Source organism: Chelonia mydas, chromosome 8 (genome assembly GCF_015237465.2).
Source record: "Chelonia mydas isolate rCheMyd1 chromosome 8, rCheMyd1.pri.v2, whole genome shotgun sequence".
Classification (NCBI taxonomy): domain Eukaryota; kingdom Metazoa; phylum Chordata; order Testudines; family Cheloniidae; genus Chelonia; species Chelonia mydas.
Genome location: NC_057854.1, coordinates 8282505 through 8296999, shown reverse-complemented (window position 1 = coordinate 8296999; position 14495 = coordinate 8282505). Strand labels below are relative to the sequence as shown.

General features: G+C 40.3%; 1 protein-coding gene across 14 annotated transcripts in view; it reads right to left on the bottom strand.

Annotated features, from left to right (window-relative positions):
- The window catches only part of ADAMTS2 (ADAM metallopeptidase with thrombospondin type 1 motif 2), a 261487-nt gene that overhangs the window by 35975 nt on the left and 211017 nt on the right, over positions 1-14495 (bottom strand). For 13 of the 14 annotated variants that reach the window (XM_043552886.1, XM_043552885.1, XM_037906201.2 and 10 more), the window contains 3 exons: positions 13662-13805; positions 11222-11354; positions 8112-8225 (listed from right to left, as the gene is read on the bottom strand). In XM_043552886.1, the coding sequence (XP_043408821.1) occupies positions 8112-8225; positions 11222-11354; positions 13662-13805 (391 nt within the window). The remainder of the gene's footprint in view (positions 1-8111; positions 8226-11221; positions 11355-13661; positions 13806-14495) is intronic. The other variant, XM_043552887.1, reaches the window with a different exon arrangement.

The window sequence follows — 14495 nt, the reverse complement described above, 5'->3', positions numbered from 1 at the left end:
AAACAGAGGAGAAACAGGGTTTAAGATGTTGATTCTCTATCATGACTGTAAAATACTCTACATCAAAACATAATTAAGGGATCACATTCATTCCAGAGGAGCATGAGAGTCAGTAAGGGCCAGATTCCAACACCCTTACTAACATCAAGTAATAACTGGACAGTATCATTGAGATCTCAACTACTCAGTGGCATCAGTATTTGGTCCTCTATGCCAGATGCCTTATGTCAAAGCAAAACTGGGGCACTGGACTATATGTATATTGGGCTCTAACACAGGTAAACTCTACCTAACAAAAAACAAATCTCTGCTCCGGAGGGCTCTCATCTAAAGACATGAATACAGACAGCAATGAATTTAAGAAACAAATAGTAGCATGTACACATTATTGCTGAAAAGCTTTATGAAGGAGGTGGGTTACCCACACAATCCATTTATGGTGAATCTTCTCTGGCCTCATGTCATGACTGCTAATTCTCTCATGCTTCACAAGAATTTGAAAGTTCAGTGCTGCACCCTTCTCAGATTCCCTAGTGATGCCAGTCTGGAAGGGTGGCTTAGTCTGAACAACAGTTGAAGGGTGGCTGGGGCCTGCATGGAAGCATGCATCAGGCTGTCAGTCCACTTTCAACCTTGTTTGAGAGAAGATGATATTCAATATTTCCTGGTCTGCAATTATCTAAAAATCCTTCTCTCATCATCAAAGCTTTGAACCATCAGGTGTGAATTTACACCTTATTCTCTGACTCTCTCAGCCTTTATGAGATCAGCTACATATTTACAGCTTACTATGAAATGATCTGGTGCTTGAACTCCGGGGGCAGAGGAGAGGGGAGGGGAAAGTGATGCAGCACTCCCCCAAAAAGTGATGCCATGGTTTAAACTTTTCCCTGTTTTTTTCAGCCAGAAGCAGGAGATAGGGGGTAGGATGCAACCACTATGAAAATCACCCATCTAAAGTACGGACAGGGCTCACAAAATGGTGAGTTAATAGAAGTGAAGCACTGTTGGCATTGTTGCTCAAGGGAAAGAAGCTGTCTCAATTTTCACTGGAGCAGTTAGTCCTATGTTGATTGCCAGTCTCCACATGGTAAACATGGAAGCTGAAGTTTAGCCATCAAGAAACATGCAAAATGAGTCATCTCCAGCTCTGCCAATTCTTGTTTTGGGTTGAAAGGAGTTTGCAGGGGGAGCTTGCACAGGAGAACAAGATCTGTAACAGAATCCAGCACAGTATTACATTTGCAAGGGGGAAGGAGCGTGAGGATGTCAAATATAAATAGCTTGATCTCCAGTGTAATGAAGGAACCTGGATTCTTTGCTTCCCACCATTAACCCATTTAACTTCTTAGTCAGCTGGAAAAGCGCCAATTGGAACCTCTATTCCTAGCAAAAACAGAGCTTTTCATTTTAATTATGCAACTGACATTAAAGCACAAACCGTTTTTTGGTAAGAAGGAAAAAAAGGGAGGGTAAATGTAAACTGTTTTCTGAGTGGATGAGGAGACAACTCTGCTTGTAGTCTCGCCGCTTTTTCTGGCAGAAGGGATAGTCAAAAACAAGTGCAATTTCCAGGAGAGGAAGTTTAAATCTAGTACAGTAAAAGGTTCCACAGCTGATTTCAGCTGTTCTTTGAATCAAAAAGTGTACATGCCAAGAAGGAGCCACTGTGTTGCTAAGGCAGCAGTTCTCAACCAGGGGTCCGCGGCCCCCTGGGGGTCCACAAGCAGCTTTCAGGAGGTCCGACAAACAGGGATGGCGTTAGACTTATTGGGGCCCAGGGAGAAAGTCCACACTGCCCTCACCTCACCACCCGGGGCGGAAGTCAAAGCCCGAGCAGCTTAGCTTCGCGGGGGTCCCTGTGACATGGGGCCCCAGGCAATTGCCCTGCTTGCTTTCCCATAATGCCAGCCTTGGCTTTTAGATGCAGAAAAACAGCTGCTGTGGCACAGGTGGGCTGTGGTGTTTTCATAGCATGTTGGGGGCCTCAGAAAGAAAAAAAGGGTGAGAACCCTGTTCTAAGAGACACTGGCATTTCCAAATTAATCTGCAAGAAAGGGCTGGTAAACCTTCTTTCTGTGTCCGATCCGGTCATAAGAGACAGGAATTGCTTGCTCTATTTAGGGCATATCCCTGTTTTTCAGCCCAAACATTTGTAAGATAGTCCCAAAGTCTGTCTGTATGTTAGGGTTTGTGCTTCTCAACCTCCTCCATGCTGTGCTGAGATCCTACCATGGAGAGATTTATTAGACTTCCCCATCATGGCAGAGCATTGCAGGTCTGGGCCAACCTGTTCCATCTGTTGAAGCATATTTAGTTGTGAGGGATAAAGTGAAGGCTGTCCCATAACAATGGGCTCTGCAAGCCAATAAAAGTTTCTTTGAGTGGCGAGTCAAGTATTCTCTCTGCCTGTGGTGACTAACTTATCCGACTGTCTCCTAGAGAAGTGGAGGTCTGTTTTCTCACTGGGAAACTATCTGGACTGTCTCAAGTGCATATTAGCCTTGTCAAAATACTTTTTTCTTGGTCAATTTTTTTACAATATCTTTTAATTTCAATATTTAATAAATTCCTTGCTTTTATGAAGGAGGGAAAAAGAAAGGGTCAGCTTGGATCATCTTCTTGTTAAAATGGTGCAAGAGAGGAAAATAGCTGCTAGGTCAACTGTGTACTTTGATCTTTGGTTTGTGTGTCAAAATTCAAGAATAATGTCAACTTCATTGGCACTGAAAGATAGGAGAGTTCTTACCTCTCTAACAACAAAATAAAAGAGTGCCAGGTGGCATAAGCCTTCGCACTACTCTCTGTAGAAAGCAGATGGATTGTAGCATACAATCTCCTTGCATGAATGCTCTTATTTCTTGTTTCTTTCTCATGGGAAAGGGCTAGCTTGCCTAAGCCAAAGCAAATGTCTCAACCAAAAAATACTAGTTTAAAAACCCTGCCAATAGATTTACAATGATTTCATGCAGTTGGAGAAGCCTGAGGCTAACAGCGGGGCTAAGAGACTCAGATACAAGTAAATAAATCATCAGCTGGAAAGCATATGCTTTTTTAGGTCAACAGGCATTAAGAAGATCTAAGCTTTTTATAGTTGCTCCTTATCTGCAGATCTTACAATGCAATTTATGCAATATATTCAACTTCATATTAAGACTCCTATCCCACAAGGATCTGTGCACATGCTTCACTTTACACATGGGAGTAGTCTCATGAAAGTTAATGGGACTGCTCAGATTGCACAGTATTAAGTGCATACGTAAATCCTTGCAAGATCAAAGTTTTTTAAAAAGCAGTATAGGGCCAGATCCTGCAATTCCTCCTTGCTCAGACCTCCCTCAGTGCTGTTAAAAATTAGATTTTGCTGCAATGCAAAACAATATATGTAACAAAAAATAATATTTTGCATGACAAAAGGCAGGGTTTTTCACAGTAATATTTCCTTTTCCGCCTGAGAAGGAGGAAGCCAGGAAAATATTTTGTCATTTCATCGCTAAAAAGAGTGAATTGTCAGCCTATTGCAAATGAACAAAATACAATGGGTTACATTTCTCCATTTGCCCAATGGAAATCCATTTGAAAGTGCGGGAAGTGGCAAAATCTAACTCTTTAGAGTAATTATTCCCAATAATTCCTACAAGTATATTGGACTTCAAATGGAAGCATTTGAAGATAAACTGACAGGCAAAAGATTGCTGCTGGAAACTATGGATGAGTTTTGGTAAAGCTTGCTGGATCAGACAAATATGTAAGACATTAGAAAATTTAACAGTTTGTCCTCCTTTCATTACTTAATCTTAGAACTGTGTCTAAGATATGGGCTGAGAATTCAGAACAAAGACTATTATGCTGCTGTACAACATCTGCTGAAAACATTCTAGTTATCTTGTCTCTATCGTAGGTAGTCTTGGTCCCCTGACAGTTCCTTCAGTGAAGGAGAGAACAGGCTAGATTAGATTCTGTTCAGTAACATCGACTGAGGTTAGAAAAGTTCAGAGAGCAGCTATCAGTACTCTGCAAGCAACACTCTGGTGAAAATCTTTGTCCTTTAAGTCTGGTTAGTCTCCAAAGCAACATCACAACCATTTCTGGCATTCAGTTCCTTCGGCTGCTGCAAAGCCAGAATGTTTTCATGACACACCAGTAGTGTTTAGATTGGCCCATCTTAAAATGGGGACTGGGAATTAATGCTGATAGCTGCAAATCTCAGAAATGCAAAACAAATGGATCTTTTTGAACCAACAACTTTAGTTGATTATTGATGGTTGTTCCTTTTTTGCCTGACATTATTCCAAAGAAAATATGTGGACAAAGTTTCAAGTTATTTTCCTCTTCCTCAGACTCTGATCAGGTAGTAAGGAATGTGTGACCTTCCATTTCATATAAAAGGAAATTGCAAAGGTAGGGCTTGACTCTCATCTCTATGTACTGTGTGAATGGTACAATCACACCCTCACAACATAATCTGTTATAGAACAGAGATCTTGGTATGGTCCAAAGTGGGTGATGACAGTACATGCATCAAAAAAGAGGCTAAAAAATAGAGGGCAAAGAGGCAAGGAAAAGATGGCAGGGAGTTTAGCTGATTTGCCTGTATTCAGAACCACCAAGTACCATCACTTTCCTGATAAATATATTGTTCAAATTTAGAGCCAGCAAATTCAAATTTAAGGACACTTTTAAAACTCATGCTATTGTGAAGAAAACTTCAGCTCAGTCTTCTGAATACTAGTTAACATATTTTTTAATTTTATATAATTTTCTAAGGATCTCTTGGAAGAATACAAAATGTTTACCAAAAAAATCCGGAACGGTGTCCTTAGGGATAAGATGTTTATAATTCTATTATCCACTAAAGCTTCAAAATATGCATAAACTCTTGCATCTCCCCTGAACTATAAAAATAGCCAATTTATACAGTTAGCTATAAAATTTTTCTCTGGTCTGAAACTCAGTATGCAACATCTCAGCTGAGGTACATAAAATTCTGAAGATCTTTGTTTATGATGGAAACATTGGCTGATCCTTAACCATATCGTTGCAAGTGCAAGGCTATTGTAGTTTGTTAATGTCCTTTGTTTCTTCCAATTTTTGTGTGAAGTACTAAAATGAACTGATGGGCCATGAGGAAGGGAGAGCTAGCAAAAGGAAAATAATTATATTTTTCTCTGGTTTCATAAAAAATATTTAATACAAAATCATGTTACAGACCTTAGACACGTGTATTATGTCCATCCATGTGAAACATGGAAGACCATGCAAAGTAGTGTTTATTGTCGGAGAAAAGATGAAGTTCTAGGGTTTTTTAACCTTCTTCCATATGAAGCTCCAAATTATTAAAGGCTGACATGCTTCAAGGTAGGACACAAGAAAGGAATGTTGAACACTTAGCAAGTGACAAAATGGCAGCTATCCCTTATCTTAACTAATTGTCTAATGAAGTAAACTACCGATGGTGAAATGGGAGTTTTGCTATTGTCTTCAGTGAAGCCAGGACTTCATCCCAAATGCATAAAGTAGTACCAGCTGTTCCAAAAGGTGCCAGTTTGTTAAGAGAACAACAAACAATTCACTTACTATCTACAATATAATTACTATCTTCAATATAACCAACGGGTATAATTTTGATTGGAGTCAAAACTCAACCTTCTCCTGCGAGTTATTATGGATGGCTCCATTTTGCCAGTTCTCTTTCTATCTCTGCTCACTACCAATCTGGTAACATAAAAATGCTTAACTACAGTCATAGAATAGAGAAATAGGAGAGACCTCCATCCTTCTCATCAACCGAGGCAGGTTCAATTAGTAAAGTTTGTTCTGATGTGCTTTGTCCATTCAAAAGCCTGTCTCCAACATATTTGGAATAAAACTCATGTTTTTATAACATTTATTTAATTATTTTGACATTCAAATTTTGTGCTATACAGTAATAACAGTTAAACAAGTAACCATTTTCCAGTATAGATTATGTTCAATACTGCATTTGTTAGATTTATTAATTGCATAAATAGCTAATTTTATATTTTTAACCAAAAATAAAGTCCTGGCTAATTAACTAAAATATTGTCTTAGGTTTGGGATTTTATTTTTCAAGTTTTATTGATACATTTCCCACAGGCAATATGGTGTTACATAATAGGAATCATCTGGGGAGGAGAAAAAGAAAAGAGATTGGGTTCCAGCAGACCACAGTGTACAGGGGGAAAGAATTTAGAACCACAAGACATTTTTATCCAAAAAGAGAGGTTTCAAACCACAGCAGCAGCTACTAACATGATTTACTTGTTGTATAAATTATGATGTCCATCAGGGAAACGGTATCTCGCCTTTAACACCCTCTAGAAAAATCCTTTCCAAGTAGTAACACTGCCCCGAAAGGGTCATTGTATAGACTGATTGTTCCAAAGCCCAAGGATGTCAGGAGGAGTGTTTCCATTAACGTTAATGGGTTTGGGGATCAGACCCTTAATGAGCATACAGTTAGGTCTGTAAAAGGGTAACTGATAATTACTATATGGTAGGGCTGAATAAAGTGTAGTTTCAAAAGAATAGGAACTAGCCCAAACCTTTGCCATCTGTAAGTTTCTCTCCCCACTTCCAAAACTCCTAATATTTCCCTTCGCTCCCTGCAAACCACTAAATAAGCCTCCAATATTTCCCCCCATAGCGTTCACAATGGGCCCTGGCTTCTACCCTCATAATAGTCACTAGCTGCTCTCATCTTGGTGCCCTTGAATAGGTCTCATAATCCCATCCTCCTTTGAAGCAGCTGTCAAAAGACTCAAAAGCTAAGGGAGCCTCTCTCATGTGTCATGGCCACTGCTGAATTTGTGTGTCTTCTGATGGTGCTGTGTAATGCACTGTAGGGGTGATTGTAGGGGTATAGGAGCTGTGGAAGTGTCATAAAAGAGGGAGCTGAAGCCTACTGAAGAATCCTGCAGAGAGACTGAGCAGAGAAAACAAAGATGGGGCTACTGTAGACATAGGCACCTGACTCTTTGAATGGCATCCAGCCTGAATTCCCACACCTGCTGTGCTTTCCCCACGCTTATACTTACATTTGGGCTGCCCTGACTATCGTTACTGTGGGCTTAGTTCAACTGTAATCTCTGAAATCTTATTGCTTTCTGTTGCCATGGCTGCCAATAAGCATCACTAGTGGTGTAAACACAACCACACCTTATGACAGATTGTTTACAAATGAATAACCCCTCTTGTGGCCATATCACTATGATTTGCAAATAAGTACAGATCTATCGATGCTTAGATGCTACAGGGACTGGTACTGAAAATGGGTTAGATCGCTAGACAGATGTTACATAGTACAGATCAACACAACTCTCTAGCTCCAGACCTCATGTTGTTGCAACCTTATTTTCTCTCTTGACTTTTCTTCACAGCTCAGATTATCCCATCTCTTAGATAATTAGATTTTTACTAGCAATTCAAAAGCCAACGCTTTTGGCCAAACTGGGGCCCCTGGAATGCCTTAGGTCTAAGCAAACTCTCAACTTGACTTCCCCTACAGCTTTGAGCTAAACACTTAAACTCTCTTCCTCAGTTTCCCCCCTCCATTCAGTTAGATTAAAATACTTTTTTTCGAGTGATGTGAGGATGAATGAGTTAAAGTTTTTAGAGATGAAAAACGGCAATGGCCAAATATTATGAGCTACTGACTTGAAAGGTATTAAGATACTAAGCCCCTCTTTGTGCATTCTCTTTTTTATACTATATAACAATGACTATCCAAATCCATTATTCTGTAGACCACTTTACAAGACACTGGCATCTGCACTTGAATCACATCCACACAATCCTCCCAATTCACAACTTTGACAGTCTTTTCTAGGTGGTCTGCAGTGAACCATAGTTTGAGGACTACTAGTGAACATTTTCTCTTCATAAGTCTTAGTCTCCAATCTTACCACTGTTGTGGTCCTTTTTTGTATTGCCTCTGAAATGAGTGGACCAGATTGCACACAAATTCAGACAAGGTCAAACCAGAAAGAGCAACGCCATCTTCTTCCTAGATTCCCTGATGAAATCCCCCAAATGCGCGAACACATACATGTACGTCCTATAGCATAAAAAAATGTGATATATAGTCTCACCTTTCCAGGCGCGCACATAGTCCCATCCAGTGGCGGTCCCTTCTTTGTTTTGCAGAAGTAAGGGTTATCGGGATGGCTACACCACAGCTGCTTGCAGGGATCAAACGTACGGAACTACGACACAAAAAAAGCAGAGCATATGTTGCTTCTGGAGATGTCTGACACAGAATTCCATTAGAAACACTCTCTGCAGTTTATTTTCTTCCAGCTTTAAAAGAGGAAGATGTTATCACGGAGTAATAAGGACCACTTAATAATTGCCCTTGGCCAGGTCACATATGAGTGGAGTTTTCATGAAATATCACTGACTCTGGTAGTGAAATCCTGCCCTGAGTGGAGTGATGCTGGAAATGTGAGAGTGGGTTCATCTTAATGCCACAGGATAGAATGGACAAGGGCAATTAGCCACCATGTGATGAGCTGCATGCAGTAGATGGTAGTAGACATTATTTATCTGTATAACTGCAATACCTAGGAGACTGAGTCACGGACCAAGACTTCACAGCCCTTTGCTAGCCCGCAAAGGGCCTGACCAGACACCTTAGCTAACAGGCTATATACTGTGCTGGGGTTGTGGTGGGCAAAGGCAAGACGATTTCCTTGTCTACTGCTCTCATGAATGCTAGGTACATAAGCTGCTTTACTGCTGTGTGTATGTGAATGGTCTGCCCAAGCCCTCTTCCTTGCTAAAGACACTTGTGCAGCACAAAGCTGGATTTAGCACTATGTTAAATTGGTGCTGCAAACAAAGGACTCATTTGCACAGGTTCCTGAGAGACTGGTACCTTAGTGGGAAAGTGAACAGAGTTGATACAGAAGTTGAAAGAGTAGAGATTCACCCATTTTACTCAAACACAGATTGGCCACTAGGTTAATAGCAGTTATTTGAAGAAGGTACTATTCAAAAGAATACATACCAGTGACTTTCTCCCAGAGTAGCATCAATGGGATTGTGTCCAGACATCATAATACAGCTGATGCTTAGAGTCTCCTATTCAATGTCGGGAGTCGCTGTGTTTGTCATACACGTTATCGTTGATGAGTTTCGAACCAGAACTCTCATTGTGCGTGAGCAACTGCCACACCTCCTGGAAGTTCCTCTTTGCATAGCTTACAGTTTAGTCCCACTTTTAGGAGATGGAAGTGGGAGGCAAAGCTCTACCATATGTCTCAAAAGATCATCTTCCCTCAGGCCAAGCCAGTAGGAAGTTGTACTAATCCTGCCTGACCTCAAAGATGCTCTTTGCATATTATGTTCATGGTACAAGGGAGACCACTGCTTCACTGAATGTGCACGCAAGCTGTCCTATTTGCCTTCAGCACCCCTTGCCCACATTAGGAACAACAATACATGATCCTTTCAATAGAACTGGTTATTTTTGTGCAAGATACAGTATCTTGCCTTATGTGAGCAGTAAGCGTGAAACATTAAACAAGCAAGTGATGAAAACCACTATTGTTCCTCTCTAGCCTAGGTGGGAGTTTTGCAAAAAAAGAAGTAAGCAGACACCAGCACTGTGCGTGGCAGGCTAAATGACATAGCAGGCTTTGTGTTTCAAGCCTGGAACCGCTAATTAAATTAGAGCATAATAATTTCTTGACCTCTGATTAAAAAAAATAAAAGACCCAACAAGATTAAAAGGAGTTTCCTTATCACATCAAAGTTAGTGTATTATTCCTTGTTTATAGTTAGCTGGACAAAATATCCTTCATGGCAGCTTCACTATAATTAGGGTTTCTGTTTTTCAGGGTTTATTAATTTCACTTTCAAGGTTTATTGGTAGCAATTTTTGAGTTTTATGTAGATGTCCAAAAGTTAGAGGTTTGGTGGGGGGGGGCTCTCTCTGTGTATATACTGTAATGAGTAATATATATTGTCACAGCTTCAGGGTAATTTCACGTATATTTCCCACTTCCATGGTCTACTCCAGGCATGCCCAATCAGGTGTCAGGCCTCCAGCCATCATGTGTCTATGGGTAGGGAATCTTGTTTCACTTTCTTCTGAACTGGGGCGGGGGCGGGCAGGAGAGAGGCAGGAGTTAGGCTGCACAGCTCCCTGATTTACACTGTGATACCTCCAGCAAGCCAGTTTGCCTAAAGGCTAGAACCTGTGCTTTCTCTCCAAGGGCTGTGACCAGCGTATTGCCAGCAGTTACAAGTTATCACACAGCTCTGTCTAAGCAAGTGTCCTTTTTTTTAATGCAAAAACATTACAGAGAAAATGTAATAAAAACAATAAACAGATTTAAACACACACTAAACACACCAGGAGTCACCCATCAGTCTTATGGGGCCCTAGCAGGCCAAAGTCTTTCCAACCCTTCTGCAAGGGTGGGGTTCCCCTTGGAGAGAAGGTCCTGGATCAGAAAGAAAGCCCTGAGTCATTTTAAATGAAGCTTTGTTATGCCAAAAGCCCCTCCTTTGTCTATTGGTATTTGGAAAACCCAGTTTGAACCAGGATACATAAGCCTCCTCAGGGGATGGTACCTCTCTGGAGGTGTTTACAACCTGAGTGATTCACCTTAATCACCCCCTACTGTTATTAGTTCCTGGAGGAGCTAAACACAACCGTCCCTGCCGCCAGAACTGCATATAATCTACAGCGATACATAAATCATTCATAACCGTAATCCAATGTTTCTCCAAAGATACTGCATGTAGTTGCAATATCTGTCACATATATTACATTACTCATGACAGCAATATATACTGTAATGAATAATTTCTTTGTAATGTTCCCTTGTGCACTTTAATGTAGCACTAGGTTAAAGTGTGCTGCAGAACGTATAGTGTGCACAAGTAGGGTCTACATGGACCAATTAATATGCAACATATTAGTGCGCTTTAGAAATCACACCTCCATAGTCCACAGTACTGCTCTTTGTAGACAAGCCCTTAGATGCAAGTAACCATTTCTGGTGTTTTTCCCATGTTTATTGGATAATCATATATTTCTTCTTTTTTTCCCCCCATCAGGCTGTTTTTATCAGTGTTTATCCATTAAAACCTAAAATCGGAAGCCCTAACTATAATGTCCTTATTAAGGCCATTTCAAGAACAATTACAACACGCCTAGATGAGGAACAGCAGAACTCAGCTAAGTACTTACAGCTGTGCACATCATGTAGCCCAAACCAAAATCGAAACGGCACTGCTCATTCATGGAGTAGTGAATTCCTGGCAGCTGGGGAAGGGGAGGCCAATCATGTTCAAACGGATCATCACGCAGACAATCATAGGAACTGCAATAGGCAAAAATTACAGTAATAGACGGGAATGTGAGACTTTTATAGCGTTTGTGGTTTCTTTAAATTTTCATTCCAAACAAAATACAGGGTATAATTTCTCAGATACTGGTTCATAAAGAACAGTTAGTATTTCAGTTATGCTTACATGGTATTTACCATGCTGTATCTGCATTTAACATGGGACAGCATTCGACCTTTTATTTTTCTTATGTCTTTCCATTAGAATTTCCATTTAGCTTGCAGGTATATTTCTGTAACTCCCCAGAGTCCCTATTTGAAAAGAATCGAGAAAGAATCCTCTACAAATGAGGCTGAGAAGAAAAGAAAAGATTTAATTAATTTTCCATTTGTGGAATTTCTTCTTGCCGGCTGTCTTTCAAGTAAAGCTTTAGAAGCAAAAGTCAGGACTGCTACCCATGAATATTGCTGAGCTCCATAATAAATTCCTATACACTAGACCAGGAGAAGCAAGTTCACGTACAAGCAAATGTACTTTTTGGCCTTTGCTTTATTAAACCGTAGGGCTGTTCCATCTTTATATTTCTTCTGACAGCTTTCCTCTCTTTACAGGATTCTGAGAGGGCTTCCTTCCTTCCTCTGTGTGTGTGGGGGGGCGGGGGGGAGGGAGGGAGGGGGTGTTCCTATTGCAGATTCTCCTGGTAGCTTAAACACTTGTAACACTGCAAACACATTGCCTACCACTAACTTGAAAGATACATGGGGAAGACTCCCGGAGCACAGAGGATCCAAACTGTTTCCAGCAGTAATGGTTGACTATCGTGTAACTGTGAATTTCATAATTTCAGAGCTACTTTCTCAAGTGTCACATGGTGGACAGTATCCCTGCTATGTTCACATGTAATCTAGTATTATCTGGGGACATCACAAAATTAGTTACATTTAACTAACCAATTTCTCTGTTTTTATGGCCATAATTTTCCTCTCATGTTATTCATCATATTCACAAGAGTAGTTCTTTGGCTGTGAAAAATGGTAACCAAAAGTCCAATTAGGATCAAATTCCTTATGGATTCTGTAGGAAGACTAGGAGTGTCCTATATCTGGCAATTATTCAGGTCATTCTAATGATCTCAATGGACAAAGGACAGAATTTTGAGTCTAGGTCTACTTTAGAAGAAGACATCATACTCCTCTCTTATCTGTGCAATATTTTTATTCATAGAAGCATTTTACCGTACCCTGTGGTTAAAAAATAAATCAGAGCTCTAGACCAGATTACTTTTATTTAACACAAATAGCTTAAAGGGACTTAACTGAAAAATCACACTTTCCCCTCATAATTTTTTACTTATTGTTGCCAAAAGTAACACTTCATATACCGTAACTTAAAAAGAAGTGAGAAAATAAAGAGTGGTTTCTTTTAATTGGTTTAGTTCATGTATTTTTCAACTTTTTTCTAAGCATTTTCAGAGTTTCCCTGGTATATTCAGTTAATAGGTTTTCCCCTGTTGTTTGTATGTCTTTCACACAGCAACCAGAGAGAAAAAAAGATTTTTTTTTAAAATAGGAAAAATGTGATTTTTAAAAACACGTCCATTGACAGGAGGACACAGAAGCAGACCAAGTTCTTTTTTTATTGGCCTTTTGAAACTAAGTTTCAAATTGATGGTTTCTCTTTAAAGAGGAAAGGAACATAGAGGAGGCTGTTAGAAAGCATGGGAAATGGACTGGCCTTTGTAATGACAGGGTATTTAGAGATAAAGTAATCATAGAAAGAAAGCCTTAGGGCCAAATTCTTCCTTTTGGTGTTCTTGAGAGGCTGCCACTGAAGACAGTGGGAGCCCTGCACGTACATGGAAGGGCACATGCTTTCCTCCTTAAGCATCACAGTACAATGCAACTGGCTCAGCACAGCTTTAGTACTTGGAAACGCTGCTGATGTGTTCTTCTACCAACCAGAGTTGCATCCAATTCTCCAGCTACCCTTACAACCGAAGAGTGTTACTCAGATTAATGAGACAGGTTTTCTATCAGCTGCAGGGTTGGAAGAAGCAAGTTGGTAACAAGACCAGTAATCATATTTGCTTGCAGATTCTAGGATGACAGTGTACATATTATCAAATTTCAATAACACTAATAGCTGTACTTAAATGAATAGTCCATCTGAGCCTTTGTTATTTGCATCTCCTGGAAAAGTGTCTTGTTCCCAGCAGGATGGGGTTCGAGGTTTTTTAAAACCCAGTCTTAGTAGCTAATAAAAGCACAAAGTTCAAATATGACTCTCAGAGGGGCTTTTAAAAACTTCCTAGCCAAAGAGAGTCAGCTTCATAAGTTACTCACTGTAGATATCTGTTCAGCTCTTGTTGGCTACAGCGAGACCAGTGGAAACGATGGAACGCAGCCTGGACAAGGGGGGCCATGATGCTCCCCATTCGGACCTCATCCCCACACCTGTTGCCCTGGCCATCATGCTCCATGCCTAATCTAGAACAGAAGATAGGAGAACAAGCGTATTTTCATCGAGGGTAAAATCAAAAGACCTAAGTGGCTTAGGATCTTTAATCCCACTGAAAGTAAATGGGACTTAGGTTCCTAAGTGACTTAGGAAGCTTTTAAAACTTTCACCCCGAGTGACAGCAACTTTTTATTCCTTTTTGCTTTATTAAAAAAAAAACTCCCACAAAACAAAACCAATCTCCCCCCTTGCCCTGTGTCAGGGGGTTCTACTACATTGTTCTGAGACTGGGGTCTTCTTTCGGGAGACACACCACTGATAACTAACTGTATCGTAACATGTTCAGACTAAAGGTGATTTCAAAAGCTAAAGACATCTTTAGTGATGTATCATCCATTCTGATCAGATGTTCCTAGCTGCTGAAATGCTGAAGCCAAGAGTTAGTGATATGAGAACCAAATCCATGTAGGAATCAATTCTGTGTCCCTATTTAATTAATATGCACTGTAGGATTCACCGGACTCTGACAAGTGTTCTTAATGTAGGAACAGTAAAGCTCCGTTCAGTGAAAAGACTTCTGGGATTTGCGATTCCACTGAGGAGATGAGGGCATCTAAATGAATGTGCTTTATTCCTGAAGAAACTGAGTCATCCTAAAATAACAAAAGATTTACCAGCTCCCTGCCTGGACATTGGTTCTTACTACATCAGCAAATAAA